This window comes from Triticum urartu, chromosome 1A, assembly GCF_056163025.1.
Source record: "Triticum urartu cultivar PI428250 chromosome 1A, HENAU_Tu73, whole genome shotgun sequence".
NCBI lineage: Eukaryota > Viridiplantae > Streptophyta > Magnoliopsida > Poales > Poaceae > Triticum > Triticum urartu.
The window spans coordinates 495,582,027-495,600,163 of record NC_141873.1 but is presented as its reverse complement, the minus strand read 5'-3'; the positions used below and the strand labels follow the sequence as shown (position 1 = coordinate 495,600,163).

The window sequence follows — 18,137 nt, the reverse complement described above, 5'->3', positions numbered from 1 at the left end:
GATTTATTGTGAGCTTGAGACATAACCTAATATTTTTATATCGACCATATACCTTTTTGTTGGGGGTTGCACTCTGAACAAAGATAACAAATATAGTGTCAGATTTGACGTAGTTTGCAGTTATATAAGTGCCTTGGAGTTAGTGAGATGTAGAACTATAGGTCCTGATTATCACCCTAGGTATGAATGGATTTGTACACTACCAAGGCAGTATGACCATATACGTCTTTTATTGTTATGACATATCCATACTGAACTTCTCGTATATGTTTTGGATATATGTAGACTGATTTATGTATTCTCAAGAGAATGCTCAAGTTGTAAGCTTAAGCTAAATTTTGTTGAATCCAAATTTTCCATCTTGAGATGATTTTATGTATTTTTAGGTCTTGTAGAGACATTGATGATGAAATCATCGATATACACTAAGATGATGTAAGGAAATCAAATTTGTGATTTCCTTATTAAAGCACATAAACAATCATCATTATTTGAGCAATCCTTCTGAAGAAAGAACTCAGTTAGTCGGTAGTACCATATGATTTCGGACTATTTCGAACCATAGAGTGACTTTTGAAGTTTTACACAAAAATGTTACGATTTACTTTTGGATCCGGAATTGTAACCCCTACAGGGACTTCAGTATAGATTTTTGAAATGAGTGACCCATAAGAGTATGTAGTCACCGCATCCATTAACTACATGAATAATATTATTTGTACTGCCAATGAATTTTATTATCGAAACATAATTCCACTCATACCAAAAGGGTATCTTACATCATAATCGATGTCGGGTCTCTACGTGAACCCTTTTGCTACAAGCCTCGCTTTCTCACCACCTCATTGACTTTGTCTATGAATGAGAAGTTTTTAGTATTTCATATGGATGATACCTATGAGGAGTAGGTATTACCATGGTAAATACCACTCGTCTGCAGAGCGAGTGCTATTCTTCATTATTTGCTTCCTTTTATGTGAACCAATGTGAGTGCAAGAGACACTCAGCCTGCCTCTTCTGTTGCAAAACATTTTTTATTTTCTTATTTTTTTTCTCTTTATCGTGCATCTTTTTTTTAAAATTGTTTATTACACCACCATCTCCCATGCAACGCATGGGATGTTGTCGAGTTGATAATATAGCCAACAGCCGGCAAAATTATCAACCATGCTCTGCTCATGAAGTTGCTCCCATATATACCTGGCCATGCCGGCAAAATTATCAACCATGCTCTGCTCATGAAGTTGCTCCCATATATACCTGGCCATCTATAGGGTCGGGTCGGGCTTCGAGCCAGGCCTACTAAAGCCCGATGCAAAAAACCCAGGCCCGAGCTTGGCTCGGCCGTCGGGCCTAAAAATCAGGCCCGAGCCGGCCCATCACGCTAAAAGCCCGCCGGGCCTCTTTGTTAATGCGCCAATACGATGGGCCCGAGCCCGGCCTGGCCCGGCCATCGGGCTTGAAATCTAGGCCTGAGCCCGGGCCGTGGACAAGGTCGGGCCGACCGGGCCAGGCTGCCCATGGCCAGGTCTACTGGGCAAACCCTAAACGGCGCCCTCTGCGCCCGTTCCTTCGGTGTACGCAAACGGGCGCACACCCCCCACACTAAGATGGGCCGGCCCATACCGCCTCCCACTTTCCGTCTATAATGAGTGCGACCGGCGTGTTTCGAACCTACGACCTCGCTTTGCAAGCAAGCTACGTTAGCCAACTCGACCGGTAGATCAGACGTGGTTACAAACAACCTTTCTGCTCCTTTATTATTCCTTCATTTCATTTTTCTTATTCTTTTTCCTATTCTTTTTTCCTTTCTCTAATTCTATGAGAATAGTTCAACGGATTATATGAACATTCTTTGAAATTCGGTGAATTTTTTCAATTCGATGAACTTTTTTCAAATCATATGAATTATAAAATCAGTGAACTTTTTTTCAAATTCGATGAACTTTTTTTTCAAAATCAGTGAATTTTTTTTGGAATTCGTGAACTTTTTTTCAAAATCTATGAACTATTTTCAAATCGATGAACTTTTCCATTTTAATGAACTTTTTTTTCTTTTTCGCGATGTTTTTTTAAATATGTGGATATTCAAATTTTGTTCAATTTTTTTCCAGAAGGAATCACGGTTTTCTATATAGCGTGGATGAGCTTTACCTCTTAAATGTTACGCGTTGCAATTAATTCAGTTGCGCATAGTTGGTCTAGTGGTAAGCCTACCATGCGCTGCTGCTTGTTTGTGCGGGTTCGAATTCTTCCAAGAGCGAAGATTCACAGTATTCTTTTTTGCGGCAGAAATACATTTTTTCAATGGCCAGCGTATTTATGGGCCGGCCCACTAGCGGGCTGCAGTGGGCTCCCGGATCCTCAACCGGCGCTTAAGGCGCCCTATAGGAGCTCCCGGTCTACTGTCCCATATTTGATACTCCGTGGCAGGAGTGCCATCACGTGAACTAGCGCCTGGGCCCACCTGGCAGCCGCACGGCGACACCAGCCGTCGCCGTTGCCGTGCAACGCGTCGGTCGGATCCCCTTCTCTTCTCCCCTCCGTTCCGTTGAAATTCAAAATCCCCAAAGCCGTGTGCGTCTTCCTTCAAACAAAGGCAGGCCGGCCCGCCCCCCTCCCTCCCACTCCTCTCCCAAAGGACCCGAAATACTTTGACCCTCCCCTTGACCCGCGTCTCGCCCTCCGCGTGGACAAGACAGAGGACAGAGAAGCCGGCCCATGGCGACGGCGGAGGCGGGCAGCGCCAGCGGCGCGGGCGCCGCCTACGAGGAGGAGCGCCGGAAGCGGATCCTCGACAACCTCAAGCACCTCGAGGTTTGTACTCTCGCGCTCAAATAACCAGCACGGACCAATCCCCTTCCTTCTCTCCCCCCTTTTCTTACGAGCAGCAGCAGATGCGCGAAAGATGAGTCATTTCGCGACGATACTCACTGCCGATTTGTCTCTGGATTCTTCGCCGTGGCTTCGGATTTGTTTTCAGAAAACTAATTTCTTTGCCTCTTCCCCCCTTTTCTGCAGGATTTGGGCATATCGAAGATGGCCAAGAGCCTGATCCAGGCCACGAGGCAGCAGGACAAGGTGCGCGCATCGCAGCAGCTGCGCTTTCAATCCGGGCGGTGTTTTAGTGAGGCGCGGTTGCCGTGGGTTGTTTCGATCGATTTCGTTGATTTTGCAGACCCCTCGGGCGAGCCCAAAGTCCAGGAAGAAGTTCGAGGCCACCACTGAAGTCAGGCGCTCCTCCAGGGCCAGGACCACTGTTTCCTACAAGGATGAGGTGAGTCCTCGCTCTTTTTAAGCCGGTCTTATGGCTTCGTTAGATTTGCTGTGTTTCTGATTTTAAAAACAGTTTTTTTACTATACTCTGTTCGAAGGAGAACATACCCTTTTTGGATGTTGTTTCTGTCATTCTTGCAATCTAATGCATCGGTTGGGCTGGGGTTTGTATATGTTCTAGTATCCGTTATCATTTGGGGCATGTTACAGATACGAAATACCTGTGCTATATGAAGTTAGATATTGTTGTCCTGCTTCTAAACCTGTAGGTAAAAAGTGCAAATTCGAAAGAAAAAAAATCCTTTGCTAATCCTGTTTGTGAAGTTCATGGCAACCTCAAATGGGTATTTTACAAAAATGGGTTCCTTAGTGTCTTGATTTGCCCCCAGATGCAGTTTTGTCTTTATTTGACTCTGTGAGGTAATTATTGTCTTTATTTTAATAGTTTCTTTAGGATACTCTGTTTGAAGGGGGATATATCCTTCCTGAATGTTGTTTTCTCATTCTTGCAATCTGATGCGGTTGGGAACTTGGGATGGGGTTTGTATATGTTCTATCGGCGATCATTTGGGGCCACACTCCTCTGCCGTGACGTGCCTGCTAACACGGATATGAAATATGTGTGCTATATGAAGTTAGATAGTGTTATTCTGTTTCTAAATGTGTAGGTAACAACTGCAAATTCGAAAAAGCAAAGTCTTTGCTAACCCCGTTTTGTGGAGTTCCTCAAATGGGTACTCTACAAAATTGTTCCTTAGTGCCTTGGTTTGTCCCCAGATGTAGTTTTGTCTTCATTTTGTTCATGAAGTGACTTAATTTGTTTTTGCGTTGCCATGCTAATGTTGACACTAGACTGCCATTTGTTTGTTTTTGCAGTTTCCGGAACTTGATGATTTTGTGCGCCGCAGAAGGTAGTAGTCTCACTAACTTTGTTGATTAATCTTGGACATGGTTGTCCCCTTCTTAATGTAATTGGTTACTCTCCTTTATTGACCAGGATAAGTAAAAGTGTGGACAATGGTAGGGGATACACCGGGAGAATTTCTTCTTATCAACAACAACAGCGTGCTTTTAAAAGAGCTGAGAAACTTCAAGATAGTCTAGACCCTGACAACCCGTCGTTTGTCAAGACCATGGTTCGATCACATGTATCCAGCTGCTTTTGGCTTGTAAGATGTTGTTCCCTGGATTTTTGTTTAATCAATTTCGATACATATGCAAGATCAACTAATAGTCACGGTTGCGAATTTTCCTTTATACAAGGGTCTCCCTTCTAGTTTCTGCAAAGATCATCTGCCTCCCAGAGAACATAAGATGGTGTTGGAGGATGAAGAGGGTGTTGAATTTGATGCCGTATACATCGGAAATCGAACAGGTCTGAGTGGTGGATGGAGAGGCTTCTCAATGCACCATGACTTGGAAGATGGGGATTCATTGGTCTTTGAATTGGCTGAACCTGACAGATTTAAGGTACTAACTATTTTTCTCTAGTTCCTCATTAATCTGGAGCAGATAAACTTTGTTATCATTGCTGCAAAACTTGCAATCTTGTCCCAACTCTCAATTAAGGTCTTTTTCCTGCTGGGACCGGATTAAGGAGCTCAAGTAGAACTATACAAGTGAACAAAATCATAAATTTCTGAAATCATAAATTACCTTCGAGAGAGTGCATATTAATGTATATAACACAAACAGGGGAAAACTGGTATGATACTGATATGTTCTTCCCTCCTTTTCTTTATGCAAGTCCGCCTCATATTTTGTGTCTTATGTTTAACCATCGATTTGACCAACGAGTTATATACCACAAAAAATATACCATTGACTCATCACCTTTGAAAAAGTTCCAAATGGTATACTTTTATAGCGGATATAACTCATATTTTATTGGTTAAATCGATGGTCAAAGTTAGACCCAAAATTTGCGGTGCCTTGTATGAACAAAATTGGGGAGGAGATTTGTATGACTATCATCGAGCTGAGGAATCGTGTTGCATGCATACTCAAACAGTAATAAACATCAGGTCTAGCAATTTGTTCTGATGTACATTTAGTTGCATTTTTTGGGTTCTACATCTATAGCCCTTCACATGCTATTATTTATTTGTTGCAGATTTACATTTTTAAAGCTATCGAAGATGGAAAAGAGGCCGAGCCTAATGATAAGAATACTGATGTGGACAGTGATTCAGCCCAGGAAGTTCCTGACCAGACGGATTCACCTGTTTCTGAACCCCCTTCCAGCCCTGAACCTCTAAAAGGAGCTAAAAGAAGAAAGCTCCGTGGGCGACGGTAGTTCTCTTATTGGTTCGTCAGTCCTGAAATATAGGTACTTAGGGCAAGTATGTTGCCGTATTACCGATGCGCTCTCCTGCCAGGTCATCTGTTTTGCATCTTTTGTTGGCCTGTTTTAAAACATGGGTGCTCAGTAATCACCCTTCCACTGCGGCAAACCGATACTTTTAGCCATTATCAGCATATTGTCGGCCTAGATTACATGTAAAGAGATGTTCTGGTACCAGTAATCTAGCTTTCGTAACCCCTATATATTATGCTAATATGGTGTGTCTCAAGCACTGCAATATGTTTCTCACCATGTTTATGTGTACATGATGCTAATCATCACTCATTCTGTGTACATGAAGCTTCTGAAATTCTGGAATATCCAGCATAAGTGAGAACCACAGCTCATGTCACCCTGCGTACATGAAGCTGCTAAATTTCTGGAAAGCTCAAGCTATGTCAATATTCCTCAGCTATTCTCATTCACATTCTCTAGTTTACATCAAAGCTGACTAATTAATTAATGTACAACACAAATGATCCAAGCGTAACAAGTCAATTGTACAAAACATCATCGCATTTACAAGTTAAAATCCTATGAAAACACCAAGATCAGCGAGGAGACAGCACCTCAGAGAGCACGCCGCTGCTTGCATTAACACTGCCAGAGGTCTGTGTGACAAAGGAAGTCCCGGTTGCTGAAGAAGTTGACAAGGATTTACTCATATCAGCTGAGTCTGTATCCGTAGTCTCCAGCAGAACAAGATCCGCCTCAGGCATCATCCTCAAGATGACCTCGAGTTCTCGGACGATCTCTGACATGGAAGGCCTTGCGTCGGTCTCATCCTGGCAGCACTTGGTTGCTAGCAAGAGGAACCTATTGATGCAGTCTGGAGGACACAGGCCCATCCGGCTGTCGACAATTTCAGAAATATTGCCTGATTGGTACGCTTTGTTTACCTATAACATGCACAAAATTAGTTACTTTACTGAACTGTTTGCGTTCCACTTAAATTCATGTGTGCTGAATGATGTTGTCACTTTCTCTAAAGCAAGTTCAAAAGAACATGTTGAGCCACTGCCTGGTGCCCGCTGATATCCCCTCATTAGTTAAACATGCTGAATCATGTTTATACTTTATGTGGGTTTCCAAAGCTAGCTAAAATTACAGTTTAAAGTGAAGATTATTTACCTCTCTCACTATGTTCTTCCCATGCTCAATTGGCTTCATCCCAGTCAACATTTCAAGAAACACAACACCAAGGCTGTACACGTCACTTTTATCCGTCAATTTATGAGTCAGGAAGTATTCTGGATCAAGATATCCCTGCCAAAAAGAAAACGAATTATCTCGTTATTCTGCTAGAAAGCGCGGCAACTGTAGTATCTCTGGTATAACTAATACTTACTGGTGTGCCCTTAACAACAGTGGAAACATGACCTGCTAATGTCCCTTCAATATCCGGCACTGGGGCAAGCCTCGAAAGACCAAAGTCAGCCACCTTTGGAACAAATTTCGAGTCCAAAAGAATGTTACTGGCCTTCACATCACGGTGAAATATAGGAGGGTTTGCATCAGTGTGTAGATACAGAATTCCCTTGGAGGCACCCAATGCTATGTGAAGCCTCAACCCAAAACCGGGAGATAGTTTGGCCTTGGCTGCGATCGGCGGAAAATTGCAACATAAGATGAAGTGCTTAATTGAGGAAAACAGTTTGAACAGGTCGAATGGTCCAATGATTGCACTAAACTATCAAGAGTTCCAAATCATATATAATTGATGAAAACACATCTACAAATAAGATTCACTAAACTGATGAGTATACAGATGATCTTGAATTAAGAGCCCTGGCTAGTTTGGATGAGCAGGATCAGCCGGGATCCCGGACCACCCAACCCAACTGGGCCTACAGAATCAATGTAGTACTGGAAATAAAATGAAAATTTTGAAATAAAATTTGAATAATACAAGGTCACTGTGTACTTACAAGAAAGATGATCGCGTAAAGTACCATTTGGCATGTATTCATAAACTAGCATCTGCAAAAACACAATTTCGCATGACAGCATGAATGACAGAAATTAATAGGATTGCCCTTCAGTGTAGCATTAGGCACATCTTCTTATCAGTGTAATGTTGACAAAATATCATATCTTTATTAATAATGTAAACAAAAGAGATGCACCTGTTCATCTGCTTCATCACAATAGCCAACTAAGGAAACCAGATTCCGATGATGCAATCGGGATAACAGCTCTATTTCCGTGCAGAACTCCTTCGAACCTTGCAGAGAATCCTCATGTGCCCGTTTGATTGCTACAATTTCCCCATCATCTAGAGTTCCTCTATAGACTTTTCCATAACCTCCTTGACCAACTTGAGCTAACAGGTCAAAATTATTGGTGGCCCTAGCCATTTCTTCAAATTTGAAGCACCTCACACCGTCAATTTTGACAGAAAATCTCGACACTGCAAATGGTAATGTGATGCAAATCTTCAGGTGCTACCTCTTGAATAAGATGTCTGCTAGCAACGTTTATTTGCATAATCAGTTTATTGCATACAAAAGTATTAGTGACTTACGTGACCGTTTTGAAACGGTTCTACTTCTGTGTCTTGAACGCCTTCTCATTATAAAAACAGTGGCTACTGCAGAAAGTGCAAAAGCAGCAGCTATTGCGCTTGCCAGGATACCGCCCATTGCAGTTTTGCTTAAACCCGATGAAGCTTCATTTGGATATTCTGTAAAAATTATGCACAACAGACATGTTACTAGTAACAGATGGGAGTAACTGGTCAGAGGACAGTGGCACCATAGAAACAAATGAATCATGAATCAAAAATAAAATAAAAAATCAATTATTAGTTACACTATGCCTTCCTATCTTCTACAGAAATCTATGGAAGTATTTAATCAAAATAACTTGCCAACGACAAATACTAGATAGTTGTGTTGCATGGAGCCATTAATTGTGCTGACCAAACTAACAGAAAGGCTACAAAGAAAATTGCCACCATTTAGTACTCCCACATGGCCTAAAATTAGAATTTTCATCATAAAACTATGCTTTTGCACAATTGAGCTTCGGAGAGTACATACCATCTGCATAAGAACCAAGTGTGAAATTGAGAAGCTCATATGGACCAAAGATATCTGGAAGAGTAATTTCCCATCCAGCAAGTACATGTCGGAGTCGCACAACCTCAGACATATTGAATAAACTTGTATTGCTTGGGAATAACTTGAGGTGCATGTTGAGCCTTGGACCCACCTCCCATATGTAGTGCTCAACATGTAGCTGGTAAACATACAGTTTCAATAAAGACGTTGTGCTGTCCCCGAAGGCACCTTCATAAGGATTGAAGTCTGTGATTCCTGGACTCTTCAGTCGAAGTCCAACTCCAAGTGGCACGGCACAAAAACACGGTATAGGGGATGATGGGTTGTACTCGTAATTTTTATCTGATGGGCAAGGTGAACAAATTGGGCTAGAGTCTTGTTGCTGTTTAGAGGTTTGCTGGTTTACAGACTGGGGTTGACAGAGGCTGTCTATTGGAGCTCCACTAGAATTCCCACAGACAGGGTTTCCATACAACCTGCACAAAATGACAACAGTAGTGATTACTATCCATTACATTATATTTCAGTTTACAAAAGATACAAGTATGCATTGCGAAATCAATTTCTAGTTACTTATTTTATTCTCAAATTCAGAAAGGGAGACTTGTAGCAACTCTAAGTAGACAACAAAGGTGGTGCTGATCACCAAAACAGAGATCAACTAAAATATACTTGCATGTTCAGAGGATGCATTTGAACAGATAATATGGATATGTTTATGTGGTAATGCAAATTGCTGATGCATGATAAAGCATGAGATATGTATGAGAACGTACATTACAGTAACATTTTGGGGAGGACTAAATGCAGCTGGAATAGTCTTGAGGTAATTATTTTGGAAATCCCTGCATGATCGAAAAATGCATTAAATATACATAGTTGATACTATCAGGAAAAATATCTGCAAAAGGGATCATACAGAACAAGGCTTCGATTTCCAGTAAGAACGATGTCATTCCAGATTGTCGAGGGAACATCACCATCTAGATGGTTGTTTTCAACTGACCTGTAAAATGAACTTGTCATGCACATCTAGAAAAATAAAGCATAAAGAGTATATGATTACACAGAAACTATTTACGTATGCCTGTATTTGCAATCATGATAAAAAAAACAACTCATACAGGGTGATTTTGTATCAATCTAAATAAAAGTAAGTAGTACTTGTAAACCAACAATGAGTTGATCAATATACACCTGCAGAAACCCCAAGTCTTCACTTAATAAGATATGATCTAGAGTTCACATTATTTACGTTTGCAGTAAGACAGAAAGATGTCTGAAGCAGGATTTAGGAAACTAAGGCTCAGTTTGCGGTTGCTGAACTGTGTTTTTCTGTGCTTATTTTATAATATTTTGTGAAAAAATATCCAATAGAATATGTGAAGAGTGGTTAAAACAAAGACTACAGTTGGCACAAGTGGGTTGGGCAAACAGTATGATAATCCAGCGCAATGCCAAACATGGCCTAAATGGTGTACTTACAAAAGCTGAAGATTAGGAAGCTCTGAGAAGTTTAACGGGACAGTTCCATTAAGCAAGTTGTGTGACAAATCACTGCCAGAAAACAGAAATTAGTCGAGTGACTAAAGACAATAGACAAACATTATCAGAGGTACATACAGAGTAGTGATATTTGGCGCAAGCTTATTAGTTGGTATTGGTCCTGTCAGTTTGTTCCAGCTAAGATCCCTGAAAATGCATGTGAGTAATAGTAGTTTAGACACCCGTGGAGTTATTTCCTGAAATGCATGAACTTAAAATGGATTGTCAAACTGCTATCTCAAACATAAATCATCAGTAACAAGAAGTATAAGGTATGCCACGTTCAAAGTGCAAGCCATAACATCAAAAGATAATAATTGGAAAATAACTATGCATGTACTTTTAGCAGGGCTAGTGCACTCACAAATAGCCAAGTTCAGATATGGCACTCAGATCAGGAATAGCGCCCTGCAAGTTGCAGTTCCTAAGACTCCTGATAACACAAGAAAAGTTCTCCTCAGTTCCACGAACTCAGTGTAAGTGTAAGAATGACGGATATCAGACATTGGCATGTTGAGATGTTGCTTAATAAAACTGGAACAAAATCATTATATGGAGATATTTAAAATTGTATAAAATAAGGAGGAAAAAGACAAACGTGTAAGGATAGAGAAAGAAAAGATCATACTCACAGCTTTAACAGTGTTTTTATGTTGCTGTATGTAGAAGGGATGGAACTTCCACTGAAGTTATTGTTGTCAGCCTGACTAGAAACAGAAACATATGAATATAAGAAACAGGTGTTTTTTATTTTTATTTTCATGAGAAAAGTTCTACTCAGAATGTGCTAATGGGGCACATACAGTATTTTCAAAACAGGTGACTTTGCTAATTCTGTAGGAAGAGGTCCAGACAAATTGTTGTTGTCAACAAGGCTGCAAATTTGCAAGTGTTCGTTACATCGAAAAACAAATATCAGATACATAATTCCTACTAAACTTTCACAAGGAGAAAATTTTGGGAAAGAAATAGACTTCCACATACAGGTGAAGAAGTAACGGGATTCTCCACAATTCAGATGGAATTTTCCCACTTAATGAATTATTGTTCATGTGGCTGAAATGAATGGAAAACAGAGGTTAGAGCTAAGTTCACATTGAACATCAATTAGCAAAGCATAGGGAAAATGGAAATGAACATTTCTTACAGATGTTTCACTTTTCTTAAGTTGGCAAATGACTTCGGTATCGGTCCCAGTATTTGGTTTTGGTCAATTTGTAACCTGTTCAAGCTCTGAAGGTTGCCGATCTCATCTGGTAGGAAACCAGAGAGCTGATTGCCATTCAATAGTCTGCAAAAGGCATAAAACTTAACAATTGGCATAATTTGTTATATACATATTGGGATGTTGCTGTGATTATTCCTCATGTAAATAATAAATGATACTAAGTGTTTTTTTATGTACACAGTATCTATTGTGTAAGTACTTCTGCGCCAAAAAGATCTTGCATAGGTTTAGCAGCAAAGGAACAGACAAATTATGTATCTTAGAAGGTTCCATTGATTTCTTTGCATATCGAAGGGGGAAGTCAATAGAAAGCACTTACATAAGTTTGAGTGTAGTGATGTTTCCTATCTCTTTTGGGATGCTGCCTGTTAAATTGTTCCACATAAAATCCCTTCATGAAAAATAAGAATTATTTAGTATTAGGATAGAATAGCTTCAGAGTAAACATGACAGCTACTATAAGCATGAGACAAGCATTCAACATCGGAATAGGATTATGGTTTTACTGACTGGTTACTCTCTTCAGTAATTCCATAGTGTAGGATAATTTAAGCCTTTGTATCAAATTGCTACTACGACACCATGAATTTGTATACGTTGATAATACTGAAGTGTAGCAAGTCTTAATATTTAACTACTGCAGAAGAACTTAAGTAAATCAGTAACTTCACACATCAGAGTAATACTTACAGTGTTTTCAGCTGAGATAAAAGACTGACCTCTGGTGCCAAAGTTCCAGACAGGTTCCTCTTAAATAACTGTCTGCATTGAATAAAATATATGCTATCAGGAACATGACAGGTTGCACATTACGCTAAAATAATCAACCCGACAAATAATAAGTGACCTATAACAATCAAAACTACAGGAAAATATGGTGGGATAAATTATCAACATCAAGGGACAAGGGAGATGCACAGTTGCCCCTTACAAGTAAAGGTAGTTCCTGTTTTGCCTTCGAGTAAACTGCTTATTATTTTTTGACGCGTCTAAACTGCTTATTATGACCATGAGATACTTTTAAGTTTAAGGCATTAATTAGTTTCTTATGGGTGCATGAAGAAAACATATATTTTATTAGTGATCCACATAACACATAGACATTAGCATTTAATTGGAAAGGCTACTGCTTGTAAACAATCTTGCCTGTTGATAAATAGAGAGCTCATCTTAAAAAACCATGATGACCAGAGCTCATAGAATGAACAAACAGAAGTGAAGATATTATGAACAGATTAGATAGAAGTAGTGATCATACAATTCTGTCACATGAAGCGCATCATTGATTATGTGGCAGAAAACTCCTGTCCAATTAGAAGTGCATGGATCTCCCCTGTTCCAGTTCTCAAGGTTATTCATAGGATCAAGTAAGCTTCGCTTGATAGCCCCGAGTGCATCGACTACATCATTATGAAAAATAAAACACTCAGTTTGTGTGAAAGGTTGAAAATAAAAAAAAACATAATATAACATAGTGAGAGAATACTGTCTCAGCTGAACATCAGACATAACATCATAAAAGATCAATCGGTTTTCCTTGTTTTTCTTTTCAGAATGGTAGCAGTAACATAGTACAAGATACTCCACACGCAAGCAGGAGATTACCTTCTGAAGGGTCAGTACTTTGCCCCAGCGCAACATCCAAGCAGGGGAGCATCACAGCCAGAATAACCACGCAGAAGATGCCTCCAAAAGTAACCATCTCTCTCTCACTGTCTGACCGTTTAATTAAGCAGAAACTTCTGACATTCCCAACAGGAATATTGTTCTTTTTCAAGAGCTCTGGGTCCTAAACAAGAAAAATGCAGCAGTGATTAGCATCTAGTGATTATGCCTCATGACAGCCCAAAAGCCAAAACACCCGTGATGCCGACGCTAAGATCAGAAAATAATAGTATATTATTCATCCTTGCACGATTTTTTAATGGGAGGCGCGCTGATGATGGCCAGGCCAATTGGCCAGATGTGATAACAGTCACATGCAGCTGTGCACCAACCCCTCCTTTGCACAAGCAAGCAGATCTATGCGGACTCGGAGCGATCAAACCAAACCATTTTAAAAAAACTGGTGGCAAACATATTTTGCTCGTCTCCCAGCCCAGGGACCACGGCCATGAATGAAGTGGACGGCACCGATAATTACGCCACACTGTTTTGCAGCCACGACATGCCAACTGAAAATCGGGGGATGCAACAGGTACTTGCACCCGATGCCGATGGGCTAAAGTGCGGACAAAGCCACCGGCAAGTGCCGCGACAACGATGTTGCAGGTAGACTGGGACTTCGAACGGTAAATGGATGGGTAAAATGTTTTGAGACGCTTCGAGACGGGATCCGGAGGGGATGAGGAACCGATGGAAATGCCTGGACTGGAGCAATCGAACCAAACCTGGAATTTTTTTATCAACTAAACCCGGAAAACCAGTAATTTTCTGCGGCGCATGAGGCGGAGCAGAATCAAACCTGGCCAGCAGAACAAGATTCGCAGGAATGTCCGCTGGTAGACTGTAAACCAGATGGAAGAATCTGGGGAAGAACGCACCTCGAAATTGCGCCGCGAAGCTCCTCCCTCCCTGCAAGAAGAGGGCGGCAGGAAAGCCGGCGGGGAAGGGGGCGCGGCCTCGCGTCCGTCCCCCCGGAGCTCCGATGCTTCTGTCCTCCCTGCTTAGTTCGCTCCCACACGGGCACGGCGTTCCTCTCCGACCACCGCCTGTCCCTGCGGCCGCGAGACCTGTGTCGTGCTGGTACTGGTGGCAGCAGAGAGAGAGAGAGAGAGAGAGAGAGAGGAGGGAGGCGACGAGGCGAGGCTATCGTAGGCGCCGTGGAACTGGAGTCCACCGCCGTCGTGGCGCGCTCGTTATATGAGTGGGGTGGGGGATCCCCCGGCTGCTCTTTTTTTTCTTTTCGTTTTTTTAGGGACCCCGGCTGCTTTGGGCGTAGACTGTGCTGGAAATTCTTTTGCAATTGGGAATTTGCACGCGAGCCCTTGTGGAACCCCGCTATCTCACCAGCTAGATGGCCCCGTATCAAGGGGACGCTACAACGGTATTCCCTTCGTCCCAAAATAAGTCCGTCTCAAAATAAGTATCTTGCGAAGGGAATAATATGATAACTACTGAGTTCAAAAAAAGAAATAAAAAAAATTGGTTTGCCTTTTTTTAATACAGTACAATTGAAGTCGCTCGTATACACGAGCATACGCTCACCCTATGAGTGCACGCATACACACTTTACCCCTATGAGCACCTTCGAGAGACTGAACCAACATAGTATCTTGAGATTTCACGAAGTCATCATAGATACCTCGCAATCGACAGAAACGTCGAACCAAAATATGATCGCTTAGTAGTCACATGTTATCTAGTTTAATTTTAATCATCTCGTAATTTTAGGGGGTTCAAACATGAATTTGCAGAGAATAAGATAATCTATTATATAACCTAGTATGTTTCTGGCCTTCCCTAAATGAATGCATAAAAACACCAAAAGTATTTGTCGTTGACGGGTACATGTGACCATGGTATGTGACAAAGTATGTCTGTTGATGACACAAGCTGCATCGAGTGGTCGTCTGGTCACTTCCTGATATCTCTGGCTAGTAACATAGTGCCAAAAACGATATCAGTTGCTTGCTATAAAACTCTGCACTCGGATTGGGATTGTTAGGTTTCTTTGGGAAAGCACACAAATAGCTGTCGTAGCGAGAAGACATGCGCCATTGGATATGACCTAGCAGTATTTCTCCCGAGGTCTTGTGTTCAGTATCGTCCCCTACATTATGTACTACATTATGTATAGGGAGATCCATGAATGCACCCCTTACACGAAACACTTCACAAAACCCCGCTCTAATGGCACATTGTGCAGCACGAGCCCCCCAGTCACTTGGGGTGGGTGGATAACCTAGGCTTTTGCATATTTCAACGCACCATCATAAGCTGTAAACATGCACCTCGGTATGCATGTCATGCCATATAAATCAGATATAGCATCATCATGCACAATTCCCGATGAGAAACGAGCCTACTTTACTGGTATGGGCGGCAGTAGAGTTCATCTTGCTTCACAATGGTCCTATATTAACTGATAGTTGTCACACATGTTTTGTTTGAGCAAAGCGTGTGAATACTTCAAAGCACACATGTGAAAGTTCAAAATTGTGTGTGTAGTTATCATCTTGAGAATTGCAACCGTGTGAGCTCGGAGCGGTGGTACTAATTGCTATTGATTATATCAAAATTCTAACCGCCCTCTAATGCGCTAATATAACCCATCAATGCCTACTTCAAGCGGCATTGCTCTCTTCTTCATCCCCGCGTTCTCCCATTCTTTCTGCAATCTCTAGCAGTACTGGCATGTCCTTCTCTGAAGGGCCATGAAAGAACCCGGACTCCTCCTGCGAGGACGACACCCCCAGTCTGTCCGCTTCAAGCGGGGAATCATTGGGCTCACAGTCCATGACTCCGCCCTTGATCCCCAACCTCGAATTTATCCAGTTCATGGAAAGGCCAAAGCCGCCATCGGAACCCGACTCAGAGGAGGAGCACCCGGAGAACCATGAAGAAGACGACGATGATGAGAAGGAGGTGGGGGCAACGAGGAGGAGGGGGAGGACAGCGGCGAAAAGAAGCCGACGGTCACCAACAAGTGTCCTCGCCAAGACGATGGCGTTTCTATTAATGAAATATATAAATTGATGCAATCGTATGACGACTATCCTACGGTTGCTCTAATTAAGTATGTACGTCTGCAGACAGAGGATGTTGTCCGTATAGATGGGACAAGTCACATCGCACACAATCCATATGACGTAATCATGAGAGATGATCTTCAGTATCACACAATTTTGTTGATTAAATTGTGTGCCTGGTAGAGCACACAATTCTCACAACACAATGTATGCACTTTCATGAGTTATTGCACATGATTAACGCAACTTTTAAATCATCACATACGGTAACTACTAAAATACTAGCACATTTTTGATAATCTAATCCACGAGTAGATAATAAACATGACAATCATTGTGTGTTGCAACTCATACTGATACCTAAACATGTGAGCACGTACATGACATAGAACTAAAACATCTATGAACACATCATATCTAGTTAGCACGTGAATAAGAAAATAGGGGATGCATAAGTCATACCCTCGGGTTGGCCAGGCCAACGCAGCGGCGGAAACAACAGCCTTGGCGACGTCCGTGGCCTTCTTCTTGGCGGCTTCATCATTGACCATAGGGTCGATGCAGGGGAAGTAGTCAAAGCAAATGAGGACAGAGACGGGGAGGGACAGGGAGCAGTCGCGCCGAGACGCTCCTCAAAAACCTTATCGCCCTTCTCTTGGGCGGGATCTCGAAGGACAGGATTCCAAAGGCACCTGCTCTCCCGACCAACCGTGCACGCGGTTGTTGGGACGGGATCGCCGGAAGTAGCACACTGAAAGGAGCGGTAGATGATGGCTAGAGTGAGTGTGCCGGCTGCACTGGCCAACTCCTCCAATATATAGGCCGTCGGGTAAATGGGCCTGGGCCGAGGCCCATGACCAAGTCCGCGAACAACCCACCATCCAATGTCTTGGACATTTGCACTTCTGTTAGGTGTGATCTCGGCTCAGCTCATTCCCGCAACCAATGGCGCGCGCGTCGTGGCGTGGCGTGGCGAGGCGAAGCAGGCGACAGAGGAGGAGCGCGCGTACCACTCCTTTTCCCAAGCTCCCAATGGCATGTGGTAGAGCAACCCTTATAAAGAGGTCCAACTCTTCTTCCACTAGCAGTATGGTACTAAATTTTCCACCTACTTACCATACACCTACATGGGCCTCAGAGTTTAACCAAGAATATTGTCTTATATGGGCCAAAGTCCATCAATAATTCAACAGTGACCATATAGCGTAACATGTGCGATGCTCTAAGGCAGTCATGGATCCTTTGACGTAGCAATCCCAGCCTTTCGGTCACTGACATGTGAGGCCCACATGATTGGTGGGACCCATGTGTCAGTGATTCAATGGCAGAATAGGCCACGTCAGGGGATCCCCATCCCTCCAAGGCATCGCACACAACTCATTTTGGTAAAGTGTTTGCCCATCAACGCACATGATTAAGAAATATCAATTGTGTGCGTTATGATGACATAACTCCGCCTACGTTGTCTCAATATAGCCGGTCCCAAGTCCGGATAAAGGAGAAGGGTTGTGATAGGCTTGGCGAGCCAACGTAAAAACTCAGCCATTTTTATGGAGATGAAACCCAAAAGATGTCTACCCCAACTTTTTTTGGACTAAAGGCTTTGTTGTTGTTGTTGTTATGATAACATATCACACATGCATTGTACCTTAATGTGTGCCCATTATCACACACAACTTGCGTTTCAAAATCTTGTCTGATGGATGGGCCCACACGTTTCTTTTTCTGGCACATGAGTTTATTTCTCTACCGTTTGTGATGTTTGCATCGCACATAGTTCGGTCCAAAGGTGTGCAGTAGATGTGTTTTCTTAGCCCCATTTTGCAGCAGTGATACATTCCGTGCGCCTATGGGGCGGCCAGATTTGTACAAAGATTAATTAGCATATATCGACCTTTTGAGCAAAAAGAATGACGGCGACCTTAGATTTCGTGGAGCAACAACTAGTGGTGGATCGACATAGAGGCATGCAAGCATGCTAGCTGAGGGGC

At 42.3% G+C, this 18,137-nt stretch overlaps 2 protein-coding genes across 3 annotated transcripts; one reads left to right on the top strand and one right to left on the bottom strand.

The window, feature by feature from the left end:
- The first annotated feature begins 2,600 nt into the window (after nucleotides 1–2,600).
- LOC125521807 (AP2/B3-like transcriptional factor family protein) lies at nucleotides 2,601–5,834 on the top strand. The gene is made up of 7 exons (XM_048686874.2): nucleotides 2,601–2,817; nucleotides 3,022–3,081; nucleotides 3,179–3,277; nucleotides 4,153–4,187; nucleotides 4,274–4,445; nucleotides 4,540–4,746; nucleotides 5,390–5,834. The coding sequence occupies exons 1-7, from the start codon at nucleotides 2,722–2,724 to the stop codon at nucleotides 5,570–5,572; spliced, it is 852 nt and encodes a 283-aa protein (XP_048542831.2). The 5' UTR covers nucleotides 2,601–2,721; the 3' UTR covers nucleotides 5,573–5,834.
- Nucleotides 5,835–6,014: 180 nt separating this feature from the next.
- On the bottom strand, nucleotides 6,015–14,327 carry LOC125521796 (putative LRR receptor-like serine/threonine-protein kinase At1g06840). Of its 2 annotated transcripts, XM_048686855.2 has the most exons (21): nucleotides 13,999–14,327; nucleotides 13,061–13,244; nucleotides 12,714–12,855; nucleotides 12,146–12,217; nucleotides 11,775–11,846; nucleotides 11,375–11,518; nucleotides 11,212–11,283; nucleotides 11,031–11,102; nucleotides 10,860–10,934; nucleotides 10,592–10,660; nucleotides 10,306–10,374; nucleotides 10,168–10,239; nucleotides 9,602–9,688; nucleotides 9,459–9,527; nucleotides 8,662–9,158; nucleotides 8,145–8,303; nucleotides 7,747–8,030; nucleotides 7,549–7,600; nucleotides 6,969–7,219; nucleotides 6,752–6,886; nucleotides 6,015–6,519 (listed from the first exon to the last, which is right to left on the bottom strand). In XM_048686855.2, the coding sequence occupies exons 2-21, from the start codon at nucleotides 13,155–13,157 to the stop codon at nucleotides 6,172–6,174; spliced, it is 2,838 nt and encodes a 945-aa protein (XP_048542812.2). In that variant the 5' UTR covers nucleotides 13,158–13,244; nucleotides 13,999–14,327; the 3' UTR covers nucleotides 6,015–6,171. The 2 variants fall into 2 exon arrangements, with proteins under 2 accessions (XP_048542812.2, XP_048542818.2); XM_048686861.2 differs by lacking the exons at nucleotides 13,061–13,244; nucleotides 13,999–14,327 and having other exon boundaries at nucleotides 12,175–12,217.
- Nucleotides 14,328–18,137: the final 3,810 nt, after the last annotated feature.